The sequence below is a fragment of the Mauremys reevesii genome, linkage group 3 (genome assembly GCF_016161935.1).
Source record: "Mauremys reevesii isolate NIE-2019 linkage group 3, ASM1616193v1, whole genome shotgun sequence".
Taxonomy (NCBI): domain Eukaryota; kingdom Metazoa; phylum Chordata; order Testudines; family Geoemydidae; genus Mauremys; species Mauremys reevesii.
In genome coordinates this window covers 127,345,285-127,372,065 of record NC_052625.1, presented here as the reverse complement: position 1 = coordinate 127,372,065, position 26,781 = coordinate 127,345,285, and the positions used below count along the sequence as shown (strand labels likewise).

General features: G+C 46.7%; 2 protein-coding genes across 18 annotated transcripts in view; one reads left to right on the top strand and one right to left on the bottom strand.

Moving 5' to 3' along the window:
• Positions 1 to 16,479, bottom strand: part of AK9 (adenylate kinase 9) — a 219,026-nt gene extending 202,547 nt beyond the window's left edge. For 14 of the 16 annotated variants that reach the window (XR_005595877.1, XR_005595879.1, XR_005595878.1 and 11 more), the window contains exons 1-3: positions 15,861 to 16,181; positions 12,646 to 12,774; positions 363 to 426 (exon numbers count right to left, since the gene is read on the bottom strand). Coding sequence is in view for 13 of the 16 variants with exons in the window: in XM_039529142.1 (XP_039385076.1) it covers positions 363 to 426; positions 12,646 to 12,762 (181 nt within the window). In the remaining 3 variants the exon portion in view is untranslated. Of the gene's footprint in view, positions 1 to 362; positions 427 to 12,645; positions 12,775 to 15,860; positions 16,182 to 16,356 lie in introns of those variants that run through there. The other 2 variants (XM_039529143.1, XM_039529146.1) reach the window with 2 other exon arrangements.
• Positions 16,475 to 26,781, top strand: part of FIG4 (FIG4 phosphoinositide 5-phosphatase) — a 163,682-nt gene continuing 153,375 nt past the window's right edge. The window contains exon 1 of one of the 2 annotated variants that reach the window (XM_039529156.1): positions 16,475 to 16,820. In XM_039529156.1, coding sequence (XP_039385090.1) covers positions 16,752 to 16,820 — 69 coding nt within the window. In that variant the 5' untranslated portion in view covers positions 16,475 to 16,751. The remainder of the gene's footprint in view (positions 16,821 to 26,781) is intronic. The other variant, XR_005595880.1, reaches the window with a different exon arrangement.

The following is a 26,781-nucleotide window of genomic DNA, read 5'->3' as shown; positions in this document are numbered from 1 at the left end:
GACACTACCTGATCCTGTAAGCTGAGCCATGCAGTCATACCCCTGTGCCTATGTGGACCCGCCATAGACTTCAACAAGGTTCCACATAAACATATGGATCTGCTCATGTAGATCATCTTACAGGACTGGGCCTCACTTTGGTCATTAGGTGTTACATTCCCTCCTGCAAAAGAGGAGAAAACTGACTACACCCATGTAGCTAAATGGCAGAGCATTTGCCATGTTCAACAATGATGTGTTTCCTGAAAGATTATCACAGTTTTCCCCTACCAATGACCTTCACTGTGGTCAGTAATGTACCATTTAGAATTTCAGGGAACATAAAGAAAGCTAAAATAAAAAGTATTATAGTTGATATTTACCTTCAATGAGTGTGCATTTCCATAACTGAGCTATTTTTCTAGCTAATGTTTTCTTCCCAGTACCCTTAAAATGAAAAAAGACATATTTTCTTAAAATTAGAATGACTTTGCCATTACTGTACTCACATAACAAAATGCAATGAAATGCATGTCCTGTTATTATTTCTTTGTAATACAGTAGCCACTAAAAGCCCTAGTCAGGATCAGGGCCTCTATTCTATGTGCTATAACACAAACCTGCTTAAAGTCACTGGACAACATGTAATGTATTTCCCACTACGATTGATATAATTGTTCCCTTTAACTCAGGGGTCTCAAACATGCGGCCCGCGGGCCGAGCTCCCCAGGGCCACCCAGGGGGAGGGCAAAGGGGGCAATTTGCCCCGGGCCCCGCAGGGGCCCCCAAGAGAAAAGCGGAGGCTCCCGCCTCCGCCCCTCTCCTGGAGCCTCGGTGCATAGAGCGCCGAGTCTCCGTCCGAGCGCCTGAGCCCCGCCCCGATCTGAGCCGCGTGGGGAGGGGCGGGGCTGGGAGCTCTGGGCTGGCGCTGCGCTCGGCGTGAGCTCACAGCCCCGCCCCCTCACCACGCGGCTCTGAGCGGGACGGAGCTCAGGCCCCGCCGGCGACGCGCTCGGGTAAGGGGGGGGGGAAGCGGGAGCCGCCGGGGCCAGGCCGGGGCCTGGGTGGGAAGCGGGACCGGCCGGGGCCGGGGCCGGGCCGTGGGGAGGAAGGGAAGCGAGACCCGCCGGGCCGGGCCGGGGCTGGGGAGAAGCGGGACCCGCCAGGGCCGGGCGGGGAAGGAGCGGGACCCGCTGGGGCGGGCCTGGGGAAGGGAGCGAGACCCGCTGGGGCGGGCCGGGGAAGGGAAGCGAGACCCGCCGGGCCGGGCCGGGCCGGGGTGGGGAGGAAGCGAGACCCGCGGGGCCGGGTGGGAAGCGGGACCCGGCCGGGGTGGGGAAAGAGGACCCGCCGCCGCCGCAGCCCGGTCTTGGCGGTGGGCCCCTCCGTTCGGGACCCACCGCCTAAGTGCCCCAAAGACCCGCGGCGGGGACCCCCGCCGCAGGTCTTGGGGCACTTTGGCGGAGGGTCCCGAACGGAAGGGCCCCCGCCGCCAAAGACCCCGGCCCGAAATCCTCTGGGCGGCCCTGGAGCTCCCCCAGTTACTTCCTGTCACCGCCAAACTGCCCTCACCCCGCCCCCTCCCGAGTTATTTTCTGTGCCTAAGCTCCCGCGCGCTGCTCCCAATGTTTGGGGCCGGGTCTCTCCTGGCCCCACCTGCCACCCCCACGCACCTCCCCAGTGTCTCCCGGCCCCCACGTGCTGCCCCCTCACCGCCCGGGAGCTCACGCTGACTCCACTCCTCTGCTATGCCAGCTTCCGGCATCACCTGCTGCCGCAGGGTCCTAGAGCCCCCCTTCACTAGGGCCAGGGCAGGCTGCCCTTCCCCTGCCCTTCTGCCCTAGTCCTGAGACTCTCCAATGCCCCAAGCCTCTCCAATGCCTCAAACCCCTCACCCTCACCCCCACAGCCCTCACCCCTGCACGCCCTCCTATCCCCCAACGCCGGCCCCAAGCCTGCACCCCCCACCCCTGCCACAGCCTGGAGCCTGCACCGAGCACAGAGCCTGCACTCCAGACCCCCTCCCCCACCCAAACTCCAGCCCAGGGCCTGTACTCCAAACCCCCTCCCCCACCCAAACTCCCTCCCAGAGCCTTAGGCAGTAAATCTAAGTGCGTGTTTTGTCCTTTGAGTGAGGTGCATTACTGAGTGTATATATTTATTAAAACAGCTTGGAAATGACTTTGTCAAAAAAAAGAACACTCATGGAAGAAAAGAGAGTTTTCCAAGACAAAAGGGAGAATTTATATTTTTTCCACAGAGGTAAAAGATAAAATTCAATGCCTTATTTGTCAGCAAATGATTGCTGTTCCCAAGGAGTATAACGTGCGTCGGCACTATGACACGATGCACCGTGAAAAATATGATGCATTCACCGGAAAAATCCGAGAGGAAAAAGTTCAGCAACTTAAAGCAGCATTTGCCAAGCAAAGAAATTTATTTTCAGGGATTAACAAGTCTAGCGAAGATTCAGTAAGAGCAAGTTTTGTGATAAGCGAAATGATAGCTAAATCATCGCGACCTTTTACAGAAGGCTTATTCATAAAAGAATGTCTTATGAAGGCCAGTGAAATTTTATGTCCTGATAGGAAGAAAGTTTTTGAAGGCATAAGCTTGTCTGCAAATACAGTTGCCTGCAGGATAACGGATTTAGCTGATAATGTGCAAAAACAATTGATTCAAATGGCAAAAGACTTTGAAGTATTTTCAATTGCTCTTGATGAGAGTACAGATGTATCAGATACCGCACAGTGTGCAGTGTTCATTAGAGGTGTGGACTGCAATTTGAATATAACTGAAGAATTGCTAGACTTAATGCCACTGAAGGGTACCACAATGGGATGTGACATATTTCAAGGATTGGAAGAGTGCATTGAAAAAGCTGCGCTGCCATGGAACAAACTCGTATCTTTGGCTACGGACGGTGCGCCATCAATGTGCTCTGAAAACATTGGTGTGGTTGGATTATTGAAGACCAAACTGAACAGCCTCAATATACCAGGAATTAGCTTCACCAGTATACATTGTATTTTGCACCAAGAAGCCCTGTGTAGTAAAAGTCTACAAATGAAAGAAGTTATGGATGTAGTTGTTAAAACTGTTAATTTTATACGTGCACGAGGGCTGAATCACAGACAGTTCACTTCTTTTCTAGCAAGTATGGACAGTGAATATGGGGAACTTCTGTATCACACTCAAGTTAGATGGCTGAGTCGTGGAAATGTTTTGAAGCGTTTTTTTGCACTTAAAGAGGAGATTGATTCCTTCATGAAAATGAAAAACAAGGAGGTTCCACAGCTTGCTGATTCCACTTTATCTGCAACCTTGCTTTTCTAACAGATGTAACTGATCACCTGAATGCACTGAACATGAAAATTCACAGAAGAAAACAGGTGATAAAACACATGTATGACAGTATTAAGTCATTCAAAGTCAAGCTTACTTTATGGAGAAACAGTTGACTGCTGGCAATTTGGTCCATTTCTCAACTCTGAATTCCTTAGGAAAAGTTGAACCCAAATCCTTGAAAGAATATGCAGAGATCATTTCTAACTTACACAAACAGTTTGATGTGCGGTTTAAAGATTTCAAGGCACTTGAACCACATTTTCAACTTTTTTCCACACCATTTGCTGTTGAAATTGACAATGTTGCAGAGGAAATGCAGATGGAGTTAGTGGAGCTTCAGTGTGACACGATTTTGAAGCAGAAGTATACAGATGTTGGAATTCCAGAATTCTACAGGTTTCTTTCACAAGAAAGATTTCCCATGTTATTCTCTGCTTCTGCAAGGATAATGGCAATGTTTGGAAGTACATATATATGTGAACAGTTTTTCTCTTCCATGAAGATTAACAAATCTGTGTTAAGGTCAAGGCTCACTGATGAACATTTGCAAGCAACACTGAGATTGGTTTCGTCTCAGGATATCAAACCTAATATTGATGCTCTGGTTGATGCAAAACGCTGCCAGCTAAGTGGCCAAAAATGAAATGACTGTCAAAATTAGCACTGACGTTTCACATTACAGTTAAAGAAGTTAATAAAAAAGTTAATAAATTGACTTTTAATAGCATACTATATTTTAATACTATACTACTATATTACTCTTCATTTTTTTTTTCTGCCTACCTCCAGGTGCTTCTCGCCGCCAAGCCGCCAAACAGCTGTTGGTGGCGCTTAGCACTTTCCAGGAGGGAGGGGGGAGGAGCGGGGAGCCGCGCGCTTAGGGGAGGAGGTGGAGAAGAGACAGGGCAGGGGCGGGGCCTCATGGAAAGGGTGGATTGGGGGTGGGGCCAGGGGCAGCAAGGGGGCGTGTCAGTGATGCGGCCCTCGGGCCAATGCACTAGTCCTCATGCGGCCCTCGGGGTCATTTGAGTTTGAGACCCCTGGTCTAAAATGCTTCGTAAGTAGTAAGCTACCACCCTTCTAGCACCCAATGTATGTAATTTAGCCTCACCATCCTGGCTGTGAGATTTGGGAAAAACACTGGTAAATTTATAGACTGATCAAGATGAAAATCATCTTAGGCATTGTGACGTTCTGTACCTCATGGGAACACACTGCACCCCCATGTTCATCCCTATACAATGATTGTGTGGTATCCAATGCAAAGTTTGTCATGTCAGGTGTCTTCAGAAGGCTCATGATGCACTGAGCATTGTTGTTAGAGTAACTGTTGCTATAGTAATGTTATAGGTTGTAATTTCATGTATATAGTTATGAGGCTGAAAATGTGTCCTCATGACTTTAAACAAAACCAGGCAAAAACTCCCCAAGAGCAGAGGGGCAGTTCACACCTCATCAGGGCATTTATGGGAGAAACCCAGCCCAGCCTCACAGAAACAAAGGACACTGGCCTAGGCAGCAACAAAAGAATCTGGTGGACTCTCGAATGAGTCACCACCCTTCCCTTGGTCAGTTAGGGACTACAATGAGGTAATGCTCACCTGACCCTGAAGGGGGGGGAAGCCAAGAGGGAAGAAAGAACATGATAAAAGGGAGAGATGTTTGCCATGCTCTTCCTCCTCCATCTACAGACATCATCACCAAGTGACTGAAGTGCTGATGAAAGGGGAGAACCTGGTTGAAGAGCAACTAGCCAGCCTGTGGTGAGAAGCTTCTAAGTTTGTAAGGGCACTGAAAGTGTTAAGATCAGCTTAGAATGTGTTTTGCTTTTATTTCATTTGACCAAATCTGACTTCTTGTGCTTTGACTTATAATCACTTAAAATCTATCTTTATAGTTAATACATTTTGTTTGATTATTCTACCTGAAGCAGTTCGTTTGGTTTGAAGCGTGTCAGAGGCTCCCCTTGGAATAACGAGCCTGGTACATATCAATTTATTTGTTAAATTGACAAATTCATACAAGCTTGCAGCATCCAGCTGGCATAACTGGACACTGCAAGAGGGAGGTTCCTAGCGTTGTGTCTGGGACCAGAGATATTGACTAGTCTCATTCGGTTGCACAATCCAAGGAGCAGCTTACATGCCAGAGGCTATGCATGAACAACCCAAGAATGAGGCAAGGCTGGCTCCCAAAGTCAAGGATTGGAGTGACCTAGCAGAGCACCAGTCCGGATAACACCAGAGGGGAACATCACAGTGGCACAGCGAGCAGGGTGTATGTACAGCTTGTTACTCTGAGTGAAGTTCACACTTTAAGCACTGATATTTATGATTTTAAGTGAGTCTTAAGTGCAGTGGCTAAGGACAGGAGGAAGTCACAGTTTTGTTATTTTCTGTTTGTTTATTTCAGATGAGGGAAATAAGCACAAGAAAGCAGAAAAATGACTACCAGTGAGGCAGCTACAAAACTAGAACTGGCCAGACTGGAAGCTGCAGAAAAGGAGAGGGAGCACCAGAGATTATTGCAACTGGAATAAGAATTGTAAATAAAAGAAAAAGAAAGAGAGAAAGAAGACACCAGCTGGACCTGCTACAGAAGCAGAACCAGAGGCCCCCAACCCCAACGAGTCCCATCACTCCAAAAATCCACAGGTGGGACTACTTATGTCCTGCATACAGTGAGGAGGATATTGCTGAATATCTGTCTACCTTCAAAAGGCTGTGTGTAATACATGAAATCCCTGATGATAAGAGAGTTCCTACCCTGGTTGCGAAATTAACAGGTAAAGCTTGAAATGTATTCAATGGACTGCCTCTTGAAGATGCTTTAGACCAGGGGACAGCAACCATTCAGAAGCGGTGTGCCGAGTCTTCATTTATTCACTCTCATTTAAGGTTTTGCGTGCCAGTAATACATTTTAACGTTTTTAGAAGGTCTCTTTCTATAAGTCTATAATATATAACTAAACTATTGTTGTATGTAAAGTAAATAAGGTTTTTAAAATGTTTAAGAAGCTTTATTTAAAATTAAATTAAAATGCAGAGCCCCCCCCAGACCGGTGGCCAGGACCCAGGCAGTGTGAGTGCCACTGAAAATCAGCTCACGTGCCGCCTTCGGCACGCGTGCCATAGGTTGTCTACCCCTGCTTTAGACTATTGTAAATTTAAAGATATTGTTTTGCGAAGTTTTCAGATTACTCCTGAAACATATAGAGTTAAATTTAGGAATCTTAGGAAGGATATTGGTATGAGTAATGGGGAATATGTAAACAAAATGAAAGATTTGTTGGGGAAATGGGTGAGGGGTAAAGAGGTTGTGAGTTTTGAGGGAATGTTGGATCTTGTCGCTCAAGTGCATTTCCTAAGCATATGTAAGGCTGATGTAAAGCAGTGTCTATGGGACAAAGATGTAAAGTCTGTGGATGAGATGGCTTTTTTAGCTGATGCCTTTGAACAGAATCAGGCGTCTACTGAGGGCAGGCCACAGAAATAGGGGTTTAAAACTGGTGGGAAGGGAGGATCCCATTTTACCCCTGGGAAGAGAGAAAAGGGGCTGGAAGCCTAAACATTCACTTACCCCAAAACATTCCTCTAACCCTCATCCCAAATCTCCTGTAAAAGCAGAAGAGCCCCAAATGTGCTATCAGTGTAATTCCACTGATTACCTGAGGAATAAATGCCCTATGCTAGGAGGAAGCAGGCAACCAATAGCTCATGTTAGTTCTGCTGTCCTCAACACAGAAAACCCCCAAGCAATTGAAACCTATCATATTGGTTTTGTGAGATTAGCCTCTGCAGAACCAGACATGGAGCTGTCCAAATTGATAGCAGGGAATACTTGGGGCAGAGAGATACAGGGGCTCAGATCTCTCTGGTTAAGTAGAGTGCGGTCCCAAAGGCCAGTATGCTACCTGGCCAAATGGCAGAGATTGTGGGGATGGGTGAAAGCAGATTCCTCATACCACTAGCTAAACTCTATGTGGTGTGTGAATGTTTGGAAAGTGTTTTGATTGTGAGGGTAATAGAACACCTCCTAGCTGACCATTCTGCCATTCAGGCTTCTAACTTGATTATAAGCCTCGCTGAGGTGATGGCTATTATCAATGCTGTCTTAACAGAAAAATAGAAGAATGTACAATCTTCCATAGGTTCAAATGAACTACATTTAAATGCCAAGCAGGTACAGGTTCACTCACCAGCAGATATAGATTATTAAGACCTTTTAAGAATCTCTTAAATACATCATGAATAAATACCAATTTACTATCTACAGGAACATGGTATGCTGAAATTGTTGACAGGTGGAACTTAATAGAAGACAGAGACCTGACCTTTTGAGATAATAAATATTCTAAAATACAACTAATAGGCATAGTATATGAATCACCTCATTTATGCTAACCCACAATACAAATCTTTTCCATTTATAATCATAACATTTATGTGTAAACTCTTTTGAATTAACAAGATCCTTCTGTACATTGAATGAAGACTGTTCTAGCAATCCCAGAGTTGTATCACACAAGCAGTGAGGTGAGGCAAATGAAGGTTTGAGTGTTGCTCTTCAGGCAAATAGGAATGGGGTATACACAAGCACAAGGGAGACAGTCAGGCTGATCACACCCCTACACAGCTGCCAGAACTGCCAATTGTGAAGACATGCACCTACAGCTGGGACCAATAACGAAAACAAAGCCATCTATACAGGATGGGGAATAGAGAAGGAAAGAGAAGCAAAAAGGCCTGGGATAGTGGGGCAATAGCTCCATGCTAGGATGCCTCTGTGAAACCAAGAAGCAGACTGTAAGCCCTTAAGTTTCAGGGCTAATAGACTCAATTTAAGTTAACAGTTTATATAACTGCAGATGAATTGAAGGGGACCAGTTAGGAAAAAGCTGGGACCCCTAGAAAGACTGCACTAAGAACAGTTGACACCCCCAAACAGAGGAGCTCTGCTACCCCTACCTCCTTCAGGGACCACTGATGATTCTGAGCGGTTAACCTGCTCAAGTAATCTGCAATGGTGTTATTTTCCCCTGGCACATGAATTGCCACTGGGTGAATGTCCTACTTTCATTCTCAAAGACTTGTTGCATCTGTGCACACTTGAAGGGAATGTCCCCCTTGTTTGTTCTGGTAATATAAGGCTGTAATATTGTCTATTACCACCTGAACCACTCTGTGCTTGATCTGAGGTAAGAATGATCTTCAGGCCCACTTGATGACCCTCAGATCTAATACACTGATATGTAATTTCTTTTCCATTGGTGACCAATGACCCATTAACAGCAGACTGTTTAAATGAGCCTCCCCTCCCCATCCTAAAGTGGATGAGTCCAAAGTGACTATTACCAAAAGCACAGGAAGAATTAATGATATGTCCTTCATCATGTTTTGATCTTGTGTTTACAACATCAGTGCTAATAACACCCTCTGGGGAATGACCAACTTCTAATGCATACTCTTCACACCAAGCTTGTAATTCTTGACAACCAGTATTACAACACCCTTATTTGGAGACAAGCATCTGGGGTTGCCTATGTGATTGATGCTAACAATCCCATTATCATTAGAAAAAAAGATATAGTCTGCTCTTGAGAATGATGGAACAGAGGTTTAGACAACCATATTTTTGTAAACTCCTTCAGGAATGACGTCTTTGCCTACAACTGAGTTCAATGCAGCCCCTATAAAAGGGATCCTCTATATTGGACATAAAATGATTTTGACCAATTTATTTATGTCTAGAAAAAAATCTTCTCTTTTGAAAATGCTTTCTTTTATAACCAATCGTCTAGGCAGGAGTATACGAAAATCCCTTGTTTCCTAAGATATGTTGCTTCTGCAGAAAGGCACTGTGAAAAAGCCCCTGGGACAGTGAACAGACCAAAAAGAAGGACCATGTACTGGAAATGTTCCTTTCCTACCATAAAACGCAGTTACTATATTTCTGATGAAATGGCCTTACTGAAATACGGAAATACCTGCCCTTTTGATCTAGAGCTGCAAACCAATCTGGAAGAGAAAGGGAGGGGATAATAGAGGTACAAAAGTACGGAAATGGGTACAGAGGTAGGGAAATAAAACCTCTTTCAAAATCAATGTAATTGTCTGAGATTCAGGATGGAACAGAGACCCATCCTTTTTCAGAATCAGGAAGAAATGTGAACAAACCTCCCTCCCCTCTTGTACTTGAGAGGCACCTCCAACATTGCTCCTGATTTCAGAAGAGAGAGAAACTTTGCTCTCAAAAGGTCTTTATGCTATGAATCCCTGAAAGGGGATAAAGGGTAGGGGGAGAGGGTTGGAAAAGAAAAGATCTTGAACTATACTGAGCAACCACTTGAAATAATATATAGAATCCATCTGTCTGATGTTAGACTGTCATTGGTGGTAAATGTGGGACAGGTGATCCCTGAATGGAACAATACAGGTATCAGAGTGGTCTGTAGCTCCTCTGTCATCATGTCAAAGCTGAGACCTCGACTGAAGCCCAGAAAAAGATAAAGCCATAGATTTCCCTTTGCTGCAAAGTTTGAAGGACCTCTTCCACTGCTGCTGACCCCTGATTCTGGGGCTGATAATAATTCCTCCTTTGGTAGAAGTAAGATGCAGATCAAGATGGTAGGTACTGTTTCTGATTTCTAAATAGTGGAACTGATGACAACATTTTTGTTGGCTGAAAAACACCAGAAGATCTAACCACAGATTTCACATTTTTCATTTTCTCTAAAACCTATCAGTTTTTACCCTAAATAGACAGTATCCTTCAAATGAGAGATCTTCAATTCTCATCCTCATCTCATGAGGAAGACCCATTGATCTCAACCAGGCTTGATGCCTCAAAAAAACAGCTGAAGCTATAGCCGCAGCTGAAACATCTGATGAATTGACAGCTGAACTCAGTTTATACTTGGCCACACTTCACCCTTTCATTAGAAGGGCATTCAATAATCTCCCATGTTCCTCAGAGAAATAATTTGATAATTTGCCACTCGCATACCTAGAGTAGCAGAGGAAAAGATTTTTCTCCTAAAAATATCCAAGAAGGAGTGGAATGAGTGCTCTTAGATCTATGAAACGCATCTTCCACCACTAATGAATTTGAGGAGAAGTATGTGTGAAACATCTGAAAGACGCATACAGAGAAAGTGGTACAATTTATCAGCTTTTTTTTTTTTAAACATAGGATGACATGATGAAGGTGTTGCACAAATCAACTTGGGTGGTTGCAATAACCCATTCAATAGAAGTGTAATCACTTATCTGATAGCTGCTCCTAGAATGTCAAATACAAGGTGTGAGGATACCTCAATGGGAACCAACAGAATGTCCAGTGCCTTTGTCATCCTATCAACTAACTCATGGAACACCACCACATTTTTTGATGGCTATGGAGCTGAAGTCAACCCTACACTTACTTTCCTCTAGAGAGGTTATCTTCCCAGAGTCAGGATACAGCTCTTCAGGTTGCTCCACTAACTCCTCTTCTTCTGATAAAATATCCCTTAAAATTGTAGGGGGACCTATCACAACCCTGCTATATTATTGGATCCAAGTCTTTCTGTTTCAAGGGTTGAATACCTTCCTAGTGCCATGCAGAAGGTTTCTTCACATAGAAATGAAAGTCCTGATAATGAGCAGATGCAGGCTAGTGAGACCACCTAAACCATGGTGGAGCTTGCCAATCTGGCCAAAAATCCATATTCGGTTCCAACTGAGGCTTTGCCTACCCTAGAAAGGGTTTGATGGTATAGGTCTACTGGCAAACACCCACTAGTAGAGGCACAGCTTATATCAACAAAAGAGTTATTTTTTCCGGTATAACATATCAATTTCCTGAACAAAATAGGCATATAACTGTCTATACTAGAGCTTTTTACCAGTTTAATAATGTTGTAAGTAATCACACCCTAGCAGATGCTGTACTATTATACTGATAGACCTAGCCTGAGTCTGACCGTGCTGAAAATATATTTATTTGCTTAGCTTTTGTTTCCTTCCATGGAATATTATTCTTAGCTTTAAAAGAAGTGCCTTGTAGTATAGTGAAGGTGCTCTAACAGTAAGCTATATAAATGAAAAATATATACGGTTTACTTAGTGTTTCTATAAAAGCGTAATGTTTGAATTTCCTGCCTTTTGCATATTTACATTCTGAACTTCAATGTTGCATTAATTTATGAGGCCAGCGCTAGGTAGTAAGAATAAAAATTTACTGAGGACAGCATTTCATGCTGAGAATGTCCATTCTTCCTGTGCTTCAATGCCCAAGGATAAAAGAAAGCATTTTCTTTGAATGACATCTAAGGCTGGGTTAACTTTGAAAATATAAAATTGCTTCCACGTTTGCATAAAGATAGAATTTTTGAGAAACCTTTATTGGTTAAAACAGGGCAGGCCATTCCTTTTTAACTTCTAGTGGGTCAAAGGAAAACAACACAAGTACTTGCAACTTTCTCATTAACTTATCTTAGTCCAATAGGCCACATAATTTTTAAGGAAAAAGAGAAGCCCTTAAATTACAAAAACAACAAAATACAGACCTCTCAATCAGGATGCCTTGGTGGATTCCAGTTCTTCCCGATTAAAGGGCAGTCTTATTTAAACAAAGAAGATCTAAATAGTACTCAATATTATCATATGTTTCTGTAACTCAGTTTATTCAATTGAAAGTTTTTTTGTCTATTACTTATATTTGTTTTAATTTGTAATTCATAACATTTTAAATATTAAAATAGGATGAACATAAAAACAAAACATACTGGCTGCCATTTTGAAAGCAAAAGAAAATCTTGGAGAAATCTGTGACCTTTACTCACAGTACTAACACCTCAAAATGTAACCGACAAGTCGGTTAGGCCCTAAAAAACAAACCCTACCAAAACAGGCTGAGCAATTGTCATCATCATATTAAGATAACAGAACACTCATGCTATATAATAGGAAAAAACAACAACTATTCCCTTAGGTTTATCTTATTAAAGCAGTTTTCCTGATGATCTGTGTCCATTTAATGAGCCAGCAGGTGACACTGCAAAGAGTGTCCTCACTTCCTACTGGTTTTAATGAAAGTGAAAGGCATTCAGCACTATGCAGGATTTAGGCTCCTCATCCTTCATTCCTAAAATTCTTATGGACCTCAACAGTTGTTTTGTAATGAAAAAAAAAATACAACATTAGGCCTTAGAGTGGCTTTGACTGTATTACTAAGCTAACTTTTAAAAAGAAAATGTAAAACCTTTACCAAATCTATTTGAGGGAAAATAATTTCTATGAGATGTTCAAATTAAAACATAGAAATTTGATGTCTTACTGGCTTTCCAAGGATAATTAAGCATGTAGGTTTAGACAACAGAAAGGATTTTTCAGCTTCATCTTCATCAAATATATCTACAAAGGGATAATCTTGTTTTTTCTCTGGTGAAGCCATAAATAAAATAGTCTAAATTAGGAAAAAAATAAACTGTTATTTATATAACACCAGACACAATTGTTTACATGTGAGTAAGCAGACAGAAAACATAGTGAATAACAATTGATTATGTTAGTAAACAATGGATATTGACAGAGGCAAATATAACTATTGAGCATATACAATGCAGGGGATTGGGGAATAACTTCAGAAAAATAAGAGATTATCAGAACCTTCATTAAGCCCATTACAAGGGTGCCATTTAAAGGGGGGGCCCTATCCTCCAAGTTTTGTACCACATTTGGGTGAAGTTTGCAGCAGGAGGGAAGATGCTGCCCCTCCTCCCCCTGCTTCGCCGCTGTCTGCTGTTTGAGACCGGGAGCCTGCCTCCTGATCTGCACAGAGGCAAGCCGGGACTGGTGTTGGGGTATCCTTCTCCTTCCCAAGTACCAGGGCTGGCAGAGTGTGTCCCTCACCCAACCCCCAGTGAGCTGCCCTCACTGTGCCAACTAGGGTCTGAACACATGCTGGCCCCCCACCAGCAGCACCCTCTCTGATGCAGCCCCTTCCAGCATCTTGAGCTACACTCCTCCCAGCCACCCCCCTGCCTGCACTCAAAGCTACCCCCTCTCTGCACATAGCACCTAGCTACCCCCTCCCTGCACCCTGAGATTTCAAACTTTTTGGGCTGAGCCCACCCCTTTGAGTATCATTTTTTCTTGTGCCCCTCCCCCATTATCTGCAAAAAACTAGAGTTTTTAGATGCCTAAGTAGCCCCTGGTGTCAGAGTTAAAGTTGCCCCCCCCCCAAATCTGAAATAGCACTCCTTTACTTCTTTTCAGATTTTGATAGACTTCCTCCTTTTCAATCCCTGACTCTTAACATGGCTGCAGTTGTTTCTCTGTGATCCTCAAACAAGATCCAACTGCCCCCCTTTCTTCTCCCCGCTTTCCCTTATGTTATGGTCTTCAGTATCCTTACAGCTTCACTCTCTGCCTCCGCAATTGGGCCATGATCCTGCAAAGACTTAGGCTATGTCTACACTACATGCTTAACTTTACTCACAGTAAATAGCCCATCAATGTCAATGGGACTATTGATAGTGCACAAGCAGGGCCGACTCTGGCTTTTTTGCCGCCCCAAGCAAAAAAAAAAAAAAGTGTGTGGGGGGGAGGCGCCGGAGCGGCAAAGCAGGGAAAAAAAACAACCAAAAACACACAGCGTGGCCAGAGCGGCAAGGCAGGGTGGGGGAAAAAAAAACGGCGCAGCTGGAACTGCAAAACGGGAGGGGGGGGAACAACAACAGCAGCAGCAGCAAAAAACACGGTGCAGCCAGAGCGGCAAAGCAGGGTGAGGGGAACAAAAAACAGCAAAGCAGGGGAAAAAAAAAAACAACCTGCAGCACAGCCGGAGCGGTAAAGCGGGGCAGGGGGAGGGGGGACGACAAAAAAACCCGGTGCGGCTGGAGGGGCAAAGCAGGTGGAAAAACCCCCCCTGCAGTGCGGCAAAGCCGAAGGGGGGGTGGGGACAAAACAAAAACGTAGCGCGTCCGTAGCAGCAAAGCGGGGTGGGGGTGGGGATCAATGGTGCGGCTGGCAAAGCAGGAAAAAATGAAAACAAAAAACCCCTTCAGGGCGGCAGGAGCCAGGGGACTCCCTGTGCTGCAGAGTGCGCGCCCGGTCTAATGGGGGGAAAGGGAGGGAGTGGGGGGCAGAGAGAGAAGGGGGCGGCCAGGGCTTCAGCGGGGAGCTCACCCCGCGGCCCTGATCATGGCGCCACCTGCCAGGAGGGCTCCGCGCTGCTCCGGTCGGCGGGGAGGGAAGGACGCGGGCTGCCCTGCCGAGTTTGCTGCAGGGCGCTCCCTTCCTCCGCCACCTACAGGGCGGCCAGAGCAGCAAACAAACAAACAAGCGGCCATGCCGCCCTAGGATTGGCCGGAACGCCGCCCCCTAGAATCTGCCGCCCCAAGCACCAGCTTGCTCAGCTGGTACCTGGAGCCGGCCCTGTGCACAAGGTTAAACAAGTTTCAGAGTGGTGGGAGCTGTGTTAGTCTGTATCAGCAGAAACAACGATGAGTCTTTGTGGCACCTTAGAGTCTCTAAGGTTAAACAAATCTCTGCTCCTCCCCTATAACCTTCCTACTTCCTAGCTCATTCCAATCCTGCAACAGGCCTCACATCCTCCTTCGAAGAGTCTTATGATGAGGTGCACTCACCAAACTGCCTCCAGAAAACAGCAAACTTCACTCTAGCTTCCCCCTCTAAGTGGAAGATTACATGGGGGGGGTCAGAGACTGCAACCCCCACAGGGAGAAAGCAGACAAGGAGCTGGTTGGGCAACAGAAAGCAAGGCCCTGCCTAGGCTGCTACAACAAGATACCACAAGGCATCAACCCGGATTGGTGTTTTCTCTTCTGGCAAGGGAAGTGCAGTTTGTCCGGTTCTTTGTTGTTAATGTAGCACACTCAAGATCCTCAGGAAATAAAGGGTTTGGGGAGAAAATGGTCTGTTTTTTTTTGCCTATACATGAACTTAATCATCCTATTGCAGGGCGGGTGGCGGGAGAGGGGGGAAGGGGTTGTCACAAAATCTAATGAGACTGTCAGTGACTTGTCCCAGCTCCTTCAAAACAGGCTGATGGTCACTTGGGGTGGCCGGAGAAATCCTATACAGTAACAACCTGCTCCTTATTTGATTGAGTTAATTTAGTCAATAATGAAGCCACCGCTCACTGAAGGTTTAACACATTCCTTTGATGGCGTTTCTGAACATCTCCTCTCCCGCGGACACGTTTGTAAAACATTTTGGCCTTGGAGTCTGGGAATCGCGAACCAACCTCCCGGCGGAGAGCCAGGCGCGGGTCGGGCGTCACGCGGCCGGCTTGGGGCCGTTGGCGGCGGACGCTGTCCCTCCGCGGGGACAGGGCGGCGGGGTCCGCACGGGGCATCGCTCAGGGCAGCTCTGGCTCTGCCGGTGACTGGGGGGAGAGGAACCCTCTGGGGCATCCCCGTAAGGCCTGTGCCCAGCGCCACCTCCCCGCGCAGCCGGAGGGAAGGGGCTGCCGAGAGGGGGAAGGGAGGGTGGGTCGGGGATGCTGGCCGGGGCAATATCACTTACAGTGCGCGGGGCAGGCACGGAACGGCCCCTCCGCCTCCCTAGCGCCGGGATCCCTGCTCACTGCCCGGCACTAACTTGTGTAGCCTCGTAACCCTTGGCAACCAGCGGGCCCCGCCCCCGCTGCGAAACTGAGCGCGCCCCGTGCCCAATCAGCGTGCGAGCCGCGCTACCCGCGCGCGTGCAAGGGGCAGATTTTTAAAGCGGGCGGCGGCGGTGCGCGCCTAACCGCTATTGAGAGAATTACAGGCGCGGGGTCTTTCCGTAGCGGCGAACGTGAGAGTAGCACAGGGCGTGCGGCCAAACGGCCCCTGAGCGTGGTGCTGTGGAGCTCGGAGCGGTCCCTAGTGCGGGGGGGACCGCTCCGATGCCGTGGAGGAACAAAGTCCTGCCCCTACGTAGCCAGTGACACCCTCTCCCCCAGCTGCAGCCCGGTGTCTGCGCCTCAACAGTCACCGCTTCCCTCTGACAGGCTGGAGGGAGCCACTGGCACCCACACCTCAAATGGTCGCCAAGGCCGCGGGCTCGTTCCGTCACGTGACGGGGTCACGGGGGCGCGCTAGCCCGACGCTCTCTAATGCGCTCCCCGGCCGCGCCTGCGCTCTGTCAGCCCCGCTTCCGGCTCCTAGAGTGGGGAAGTGACCCGGAGCGCCCTCTCCCCGCAGGGTCTGCCCGGGTGCGCCGCCCCCTTAGCTTCCAACCCGCCTCTGCTCTCACGCGGCCCTTCCCCGGCAGCTATTGCCCCAGAGGCGGGGACGCTGCCGCTCTCCCTGGCGCTGCAGCCCCCCGGGCGGCTCGATAGCCCCGTCTGGGGGCCGCGGCTCGCTACGGGAATTCGATCGTCCCCTTCCCCCGCTGCCGTGGGGCGGGCCCGGCGCCCACCCCGCTGTCGCCATGCCCGCCGCGGCGGCAGCGCCGATTATCCGCTGCGTGCAGAAGCTGGTGCTGTACGAGACCAGAGCTGTAAGTAACCGCGGCGGCTCCGCCCCTGCCGGCCGCGTACCGGGGGGGCGGGCGTCTGGTCTGGGGAACAACAACTGAGCCGAGGCCGTAGCGGCTTCTGCAGGGCTCTTGAGTAACGTGGAGTCCGTCGTTCACCTTCCTCTGCGGGAGTGGGTTACAGGCTCACTAACAGTGGGATGTTGTCATGGGTCAGGCATGTCCCCCCAGGCCAGCCCACCCTTCTGCCCAAGGTCCTGCCCCAGACGCCCCTCCCCGGCCGAGCTGCCACGGGCCTGCCGAGCCCCAGGCCTCTGGCTGGAGATGAGCCTCCTCCGGCGTCAGGGAGCAGGGGAGTGTGGGTGAGGCTAGGGCCTGGGTTTGGGGAGGTTTAGCCCCCACCCCCTGGCTTGCCCACCTGCACATGTGTGTCCCTGCTGAGAGCATTTATTAGTATTATTTCTGTTCATTGCTGTATCATTGGAGCACTAGGCGCTCCCAGGGTTGCCAACTGTCTAATCACATAAACCAAAACACCCTGTCCCTGCCTCCTGCTCCACCTCTTCTCGGAGGCCCCACTCTGCTCGCTTCACCCCCTGCCCTCCCTCGCTTGCTCTCCTCCGCTCTCATTCACTTTAATGGGGTAGGGGCAGGGAGTTGGGGTGTAGGAGGGGGTGTGGGCGCTGGGAGGGTATTTGGATGCAGGACGGGGCTTGGGGCTGGGGCAGGGGTTTGGGGTGCAGGAGGGGATGTGGGGTGCAGGCTCTGGGAGGGAGTTTGGGTGTGGGAGGGAGCTCAGGGTGGGGTGCTGCTTCAGGAGGGGGCTCAGTGCTGGGGTAGGGGTATGGAGGGGGGTTGGGGTGTTGGCTGTGGGAGGGAGTGAGGGGTGCAGACTCCAGCCAGGCGGCACTTATCTCAGGCAGCTTCTGGTCAGTGGCACAGTGGGGCTAAGGCAGGCTCCATGTCTGTCCTAGTGCTGCTCCCAGAAGCGGCTGGCATGTCCCTGCAGCCCCTCGGAGGGGGAGCCAGGGAACTCTGCCTGCTGCCCCTGCCTGCAGGCGTTGCCCCGGCAGCTCCCATTGGCTGCAGTTCCTGGCCAATGGGAGCTGCAGAGTCAGTGCCGGGGTGGGGGCAGTGGCACCCCCCCCTCTTGCCCTCCCCCAATTCCAGGAGACTCCTGGTGAAACTGGGAGGGTTGGCAACCCTAGGAGCCCCGGTGGTGGACCAGGACCCAGTTGTGCTAGGCCAGGGGTTGGCAACCTACAGCACGCATGCCAAACACAGCACACAAGCTGAGTTTGAGTGACACGCTGCTGCGGTCCCAGCCCCACTTAGCCCCCACCCACTCACCCACTGCTCTCCTCTGCAGGGGCAGGAGGCTGAAGCTTGGTCCTGCAGCAGCCAAGCTTCCCCCCTCTTCCGCCATGGTGCTTTCCTGCACCCCCCCCTCCTTCCTTGTGCCAATCAGCTGATGGCCCTAGCGAGGGGGAGGGGGAAGAGCAGAAGCATGCATGCAGCTCGTAGAGGAGGCAGAGAAGAGATAGGGACGGGGCCTTGGGGAAGAGGGTGGAACAGGGCATATCCCTTCCAGCCCCCTGCCATGAACCGATCAGGACAGGGGGCTGGGAGCACCCCTACGAGCCGAGCACTTCTGTGTGTGCGCGCGCGCACACACACACACACACACACACAGAGCCTTCTGCCCTGAAACCCCCCCGCCCAGGTCTGGGGTCCCGGCCGCAGGCCCCGCTCAGCCCGCTGCCGGCCTAGGTGAACAGAATCCCAGGCTGGCAGCGGACTGAGCAGGCCAGCAGCGTTATATAGACTTATAGAAAGAGACCTTCTAAAAACATTAAAATGTATTACCGGCACGTGAAACCTTAAATTAGAGTGAATAAATGAAGACTCGGCACACCACTTCTGAAAGGTTGCTGACCCCTGTGCTAGGCACTGCACAAACACAGGACAAGAAGATACTCCCTGCCCCAGAGCGTACAGTCTAGGTATAAAACAAGCGCTAAAAGGTGGATAGGGACAGATAATGGGTAGGGGAGTACTAGGAAATGATGAGACACTATTGGTTAGCATAATAGGCAGTGATCTTGGCATGTCAGCAGGCATCATGACAAAAGAGAGATTTGAGATGAGTTTTGAAGGAGGATAACTTTAAAACACTATAGTATTCCACAACAGTAAGGGCAAACATTAAGTGAGGTGCTTCTGTTACTTGCTCTATTATTTTATCATGAGATTAGGTACTTGCAAAACAACAAACTTGACTATAGCACCTAGAGGATGTCTTTGTTAATAGACTAATGCTTTAATTATATTTCTATTTTGAATCTGTGAATCTGAAGGTGTTGCTATTGTCAATGTCAGTTCATCAAAACCTCACCTGCAGTGTTGGTCCCAGAATATTAGAGCAACAAGGTGGGTGAGGTAATATCTTTTTTTGGGTCAGGTTCTGTTGGTGAAAGAGACAAGCATTTGAGCTATACAGAGCTCTTCATGAGGTCTCCATGTAGCTTGATATCTTGTCTCTTTCTCCAACAGAAGCTAGTCCAATAAAAATATTACCTCACCCACCTTGTCTCATTGAAACCTTTTGGGAGGAAATATCCTTTACTAGCCTTTGAAAGCAGATATTGCAGAGACTCCTTTCTCTCAGATAACCTTCATTAGTTTCTGCAGAAGAAGGGCATAATCCTAAAACCATTCTGATATTTAAAATCCAGAAAATAAATTCTGGAGTAATATGTTAATAGTTGGTTTGGGGTGTATTTTAAACTGAATTATTAAAGGGACAGCATCAACTTGAAATCTAGTAAGTTTGAAACTACATCCAGTTTGTATTAGGTTCTAAACCTGCTGAGGAGTCACAACTGCCAATTTTGGAGGTTTTACAACTATATATTGCTTTCTTTAAAAAGGTTTTCTATTCCCTTTTGTTCTGTGAAAGGTGCACATAAACAAATTGGCTGACTCTACCGGGGAAACTATGAAAATCTCTGTGCTACCAACTGCACAAAGTAAATAAAACAATTAGTTTCTCACATTTTTCTAGCATAGGGCTTGTCCTTACTGCAGTGGTAGCATAGCACAAGGTATAACTTGAATGTTGCCTCAACCTGACTTCTGTTCCCACACAAATTGCTAGCTCAAGTAAAGTGGTGCTTTAAACTTAAGCATGTTGGCTCATCATTGGGTGTGGATTGAGGCTCAAATGCTGCTGCTCATTGAGCTAGTAATGCAGTGGTGATTCAGCTACTCTGTGTTATTGAGGGCTTGTCTACACATACAGTACTGCAACAGTGCTGCTGTAGCACTTAGTGAAGACACCACCTACACCAACAGAGAGCTTCTCCTCTCCACATAGGTTCTCCACTTCCACAAGAGGCGTTACTGTGTTGATGGGAGGAGCCCAGGAGCTTGGTCAATATGACTATGTCACTTGGGTGTGGATTTTCCACAGCCCTGAGCGACATAAATTATACAGTAGAACTCAGTTATGAACCCCTCAGGAATGGAGGTTTTCGTAACTCTGAAATGTTGGTAATTCTGAACAAAACTTTATGGCTGGTCTTTCAAAAGTTGACAACTTAACATTGACTTAATACAGCTTTGAAACATTACTATGCAGAAGAAAAATACTGCTTTCCCCCTTTTTTTAGTAGTTTACATTTAACATAGTACTGTACTGTATTTGCTTTTTTTCTTGTTTCTGTGGCTGCCTGATTGTGTACTTTTGGTTCCAAATGAGGGGTGTAGTTGAGTGATCAGTTCATAACTCTGAGGTTCTACTGTACTGATATACATCTATATGGTGAACCAAGCCTAATATAATCACTGTGTAGCTCCAGTATTGTTGTGCAATGTGCCTGCTCTCCCTTGAGCTAGCTCAGGTGGAGTAATTTGAGCTAATTGTTGCAATGAAGACAAGACCAAAGTCATCTTTGGGGTTTCTTATAACAATAGATACAGAATTTTCACACAGATTTCAGCAGTGCTTTGTGTGGTTATAGGATTTCACCCATTTAGAATAAATTTGCAGGGTCTAGGCCTTAGCAGATGAGAACTGGTTCTGCCATTGATAGAGAACTTGGGTTCTAATCCCAGCTCAGCCAGAAATGATCTTGTGCAACCTTTCAGATCCACAGTTAACTCAAAGGGGGAAGGGTTGTTGAAACACACAAAATTGACACCAGTCAGTGGAAGAAGTGAGGTTACCTCCACAATCCTCAGGGCAGGCACCAGCCCAGCAAGCAGCTACGTGGGGCGGCTAATGGAGAGGGGTGACACGTCCGGCTCTTCGGCAGCAATTCGGCGGCGGGTCCCTCACTCCCTTCACTCTGAGAGGACCAGCTGCCGAATTTCCACTGAAGACTGAAGTGGCGGTGGTAGAGCTGATCGCAATTGTGGTGGTGTGTGTGGTTTTTTTTTGCTGCTTGGGGAGGCAAAAACCCTGGAGCTGGCCCTGACAATCCTAACACTGTTTGCTTTCTGCCAGACCAAAAGGTGTTTTGGTGGGATTCATGATCTCTCATATAGCACTGCTGAAAAATGACAATGTTTTTGGGACTTCTGTTAAACTGATGATAAAAGCTGTAAATTATGCAAGAAAAAGGATAAAAGATTTTGATGATAAAGGGTTGTGTAGCTCATCTGAGTGAGAGACATAATGTTAACAATTTTGAAGTTCATGTTAAAGATGTGCTAAAGGATTACTAAATTTTGTGCGATACTATACACAAATTCAGAAAGGTATGATTTTTATTTTTACCATTTTATTTTTTTTCAAGAACATTTTCCAAGGTCCAAGGGTCCATCTTTTATTGTTTTTTAAAGCAAGCCTTTGTTTCAGCTGCAGGGAGGCTTTCAGCCACTAGTAGTACTTCTCTAAGGTTTTCTCTGATATATTTTTATTTTCCATTTTTTTACTTTTAAACTTTGCAAGATATTCATACTTTATTGTATAGACATGACTGAAAATGATATTATAGGTAACTAGAAATTTTTGAATCAGAAATATTTGTAGGGTGGAAGAACTTGCACTGTTTTCAGATGCTTTTTAAAACCTTATATTTGTACCATTTTTTATCCATATTTGGTTTCAATTCTCTCTTGCTTTTAGTCTCAAATGTTATTGTGCACACATTTCAAACCAAAGAAACATGATAAATGTGTTACCTGAAACATGCATTACTCAGAGTAGTTAAAATAAAATTAAAAATCACAGTTGTAAATAAGTCACCTAAGGTTGTCTGCTGTCTTCCCCCCCTCATGACAAAATATCACTTGTGATTTGTTTTGATTTCTGTTTTGTGTTCATTTTATTATGCCTCTGTGGTTTGACTTGTTTGCTTACTAATTTCTTTGTTGGCATAGGGGCTTTGTGTTCTTTGTTAGCTCATTTTCTGCTTCCTCAGTCTGCTAATTTGAATGAAGAAAATCTATCATTTTACTTTAATTTGTTTCCCTATCATCTTCATGATAGTGTGAAAATGTGACATGGCTTTTTTCTTAATTATACTTTAGAATGTATCTAGATAAACAAGGGGGAAACAGGCAGTGTTGTTTGTGGTCAAATAAATAATTAGGCTGAGATTATGGGAGTCCCAGAGAACATATTAAGGTAACTGTAAAACAAGGAAGTGGTAAATGGATAGCCAGTGAGTACATTGTGAACATAATGCATAACTAAAGGAGTCTGTGGGATCTTAACAGAAAGAGAGGCTGTTTGAGAGCCCTGGCTTTTTAATTCAGCTCCTAGCTTCAAAATAAGCAATGAAAAATGGCTTCCATATCCAAATGCATAGCTATATATTATTAGGACAAAAGTCTTGTGGGTTTCTACTGACTCTCAGCTTATTGATGCTTGTGGTTTTGGATGCTTAGTATTGTGTATATATTAAGGCTTAGTCAACACTACCAACTTATGTCGGTATAACTATGTTGCTCAAGGGTCCCACACTCCTTGTATAGAGAATATTATGTTGACAGGAGGGCTGCTTCTGTCGACATAGCTACCACCTCTTAGGGCAGTGGAATACCTATCCTGACAGGAGAAGCTCTCCCATTGATGTAGGTAGTGTCTTCACTAAATGCTACAGTGGTGTAGCTGCAGCACTGTAAGCATAAACAAACCCTTAGTTTTGACAGGTTTCAGAGTAGCAGTCATGTTAGTCTTTATCTGCAAAAAGAACAGGAGTACTTGTGGCACCTTAGAGCAGTGGTCCCCAACCTTTTTGTCTAGCGGGCGCCAGATGAAGGACCGTGGTGGCGGTGGAGCATCTGCCGAAATGCCACCAAATTTCTGCAGCGTTTCGGCGGCGACACCTCTCGATGACATCACTTGTTGGCGGCAAGTGCTATCACCGCCGAATTTCTGCTGCATTTTGGCGGCGATGCCTCTCGATGATGCCACTTGCCGCCGACAAGTGACGTCATCGAGAGGCATCGCCGCCAAAACGCCGCAGAAATTCGGCGGATGCTCCACCGCCGGCCAGGATATGGCGCCCGCAGGCACCATGTTGGGGACCCCTGCCTTAGAGACTAACATTTCTTTGAGTATAAGCTTTCATGGGCTACAGCATGCTTCTGATGAAGTGGGCTGTAGCCCACAAAAGCTTATGCTCAAATAAATGTTAGTCTCTAACGTGCCACAAGTACTCCCTGTTCCTTAGTTTTGAGTGAGATCCATACAACATACACCTCTATGCCGATATAACGGTGTCCTCGGGAGCCAAAAAATCTTACCGCATTATAGATGAAACCGCGTTATATTGAACTTTCTTTGATCCGCTGAAGTGCGCACCCCGCCCCTCCGAAGCACTGCTTTACTGTATTGTATTCGAATTCGTGTTTATATTGGGTCGTGTTATATAGGGGTAGAGGTGTATCCACTAAAATTCAGCTGCAAAAAACATTTGTGGCATTACATTGGGAAGTAAAATTGTAAGATCACGCTCTCTCTCGATATATATCTATATATAAATACCTTCTCTCATTTGTGTTTTAAAATGTGTTAAAAGTGATGAGCATTTATTAAAAATAAACAAATTCCATAAGATAAGTAAAAGTTATAAGTTGAATTTTTGAAAGGGGCAGTATTTCAATAATAAATATCTCTATTCATCAGGAACTTATTTGAGTGCCTGTTTCAGGGGGTTCCTTGGACCCTGTGGCTTATTAACTCCAGTGCCTAAAACTAGGAAAAGTGTCACAGCTTCCTTTTTCTCATTCCCTGAATTTTTTTCTAGAACAAAATAAATAGACATCTAACATTCACGGGATGCTGAGTCTAACAAGTGGGTTTCAATCTTTCCTGAGACAACACCAGAAAAGTTCTGTGGTTGTCTATTATATTTTTTTCTTTAAGAATAAAGGAAAAAACATGAGTCAATCCATTTCAAAATATGGAATAAAGAAAACTTTTTACAAGAAAAAAGAGAGAGACTGTCAGGATTATAGCAGTAGGTGTGGAAGATCAAATTAAATTTGAGGAGTGCAATGTGAGAATCAGAAGCCTGGTCTACACTACGCGTTTAAACCGGTTTTAGGAGCATAAAACCGATTTAACGCCACAACTGTCCACACTAGGAGGCACCTTATATCGATTTTAATGGCTCTTTAAACCGGTTTCTGTACTCCTCCCTAACGAGAGGAGTAACGCTAGTATCGGTATTACCATATCGGATTAGGGTTAGTGTGGCCGCTGATCGACGGTATTGGCCTCCGGGCGGTATCCCACAGTGCACCAGTGACCGCTCTGGACAGCATTCTGAACTCGGATGCAGTGGCCAGGTAGACAGGAAAAGCCCCGCGAACTTTTGAATATTTCCTGTTTACCCAGCGTGGAGCTCTGATCAGCACGGGTGGTGATGCAGTTAATCAGTGATCGCTGTAAGGGCAGGCAAATCTGTTCTATCAGCGCTCCGTTACAGAAGACGACATTCAAAATCATTTTTTAAATATCTCCAGACAGATGCCATAGCAGGGACTCAGCGCACTGCTGCGTGACAAGCGTAACGGAAAGCCAAAGAATCAAATGGACGCTCATGGACTGGAGGACTCAAGCTATCCCACAGTTCCTGCAGTCTCTGAAAAGCATTTGCATTCTTGGCTGAGCTCCAAATGCTTCTAGGGTCAAAAACAGTGTCCGGTGGGTCAGGGCATAGCTCGGCAATTTACGCACCCCCACCCACCCCAGAAGTGAGAGGGAAAACAATCCTCTCTTGACTCTTTTACATGTCACCCTATCTTTACTGAATGCTGCAGATAGACGCGATGGTGCAGCACTCAACACCAACATCCTTGCTCCCCCCACGCTATGGCTGACTGATGGTACAATACGACTGGTATCCGTCCTCGTCATCAGCCTATTGGCACATGGGGCAGTGCAAAAGGACTGGTAACCATGATGACCAGCATCTGTTAGGTCGATCAAGGGCGCCTGGTCCTAATTTTTCCTGGTAGATGGTGCAATATGGCTGATAACCATCGTCGTCATAGAAACAGGGGGCTGAGCTCCATCAGCCCCCACCCTTCATGTGTAAAGAAAAGATTTAAGTGCCCCTGAACTAGCAGAGGGATGCTGGGCTCCTCTCCTACACACTCCTTACTGTCCTGTCTGGACTATCATAGCAGCTGGAGGCTGCCTTCCACTCATATCTCACTAACAAATCACTGTGTCTTATTCCTGCATTCTTTATTACTTCATCACACAAGTGGGGGGACAATGCTACGGTAGCCCAGGAAGGCTGAGGGAAGAACGGAATCAACAGGTGGGGTTGTTGCAGGAGCACCCCCTGTGAATAGAATACAGCTCATAATTTCTGCAGGATCTGACACAGAGCAGCTGTGCTCTTTGGTTCTATGATACAGTGGTTCTCTAGTACACTTGCCCATATTCTAGGCAGGACTGATTATATTTTTAGATACCAAAAAGGAGGGATTGACTCAGGGAGTCATTCCCAATTTTGGCTTTTGCGCCCCTGGCTAAGAGCAGCCAGGGGCACTTATGACAGCAGCAAATGGAACAGTGCAAAAGGACTGGTAGCCACGATCATCTTATTACCAATTTATGGTATGGTAGATGGTACAATATGGCTGATAACCATCTCTGCTATCATGCAAAAGCAAAAGCATGCTGCTGTGTAGCGCTGCTGAATCGCCTCTGTGAGCGGCATCTAGTACACATACGGTGACAATCACAAAAGGCTAAACAGGCTCCATGATTGCCATGCTATGGCATCTTCCAGGGAAAAAAGGCATGAAATGCTTGTCTGCCGTTGCTTTCCCAGCGGAAGGAGTGACTGACGACATTTACCCAGAACCACCCGCGACAATGATTTTTGCCGCATCAGGCACTGGGATCTCAACCCGGAAATTCAAAGGGGCGGGGGAGGCTGCGGGAACTATGGGATAGCTACGGAGTAGCTACCCACAGTGCAATGCTCCAGAAATCGACGCTAGCCTTGGACCGTGGACGCACACCACCGATTTAATGTGTTTAGTGTGGCCGCGCACACTCGATTTTATAAAATCTGTTTTACGAAACCGGTTTATGCAAATTCGGAATAGTCCCGTAGTGTAGACGTACCCAGAGAGTCCAGAGAGGAAGTTGTTGCATTTACCGAGAGAGAACTAGTAAATATACCAAGATTTTAAGGCATAGAGAGAGAAGTGGCTGGATTTTTGAGATTGGGAGGACTGATGGAGTTTAGGGACTGACAGGATGTGATGTGACAAGGTGAAGAAGATAGAGTTGAAATATGACACTAAAGCTGCACACCTGCATTACTGGGGATTGTGGAATTGTCTACAATGATACAAAATGGACTGGGAGGGAATGGTTTGGGTGAGAACTAGCAAACTCTAGGGGACAAGGATTGAAAGCAGGATAGAGGAGGAGCCAGTAAATAAGAGGATGAAGGAGCATCCTTCTAGCTCCCCTTGCTCCTCTAGGGGAGATATTCAAGGCCAG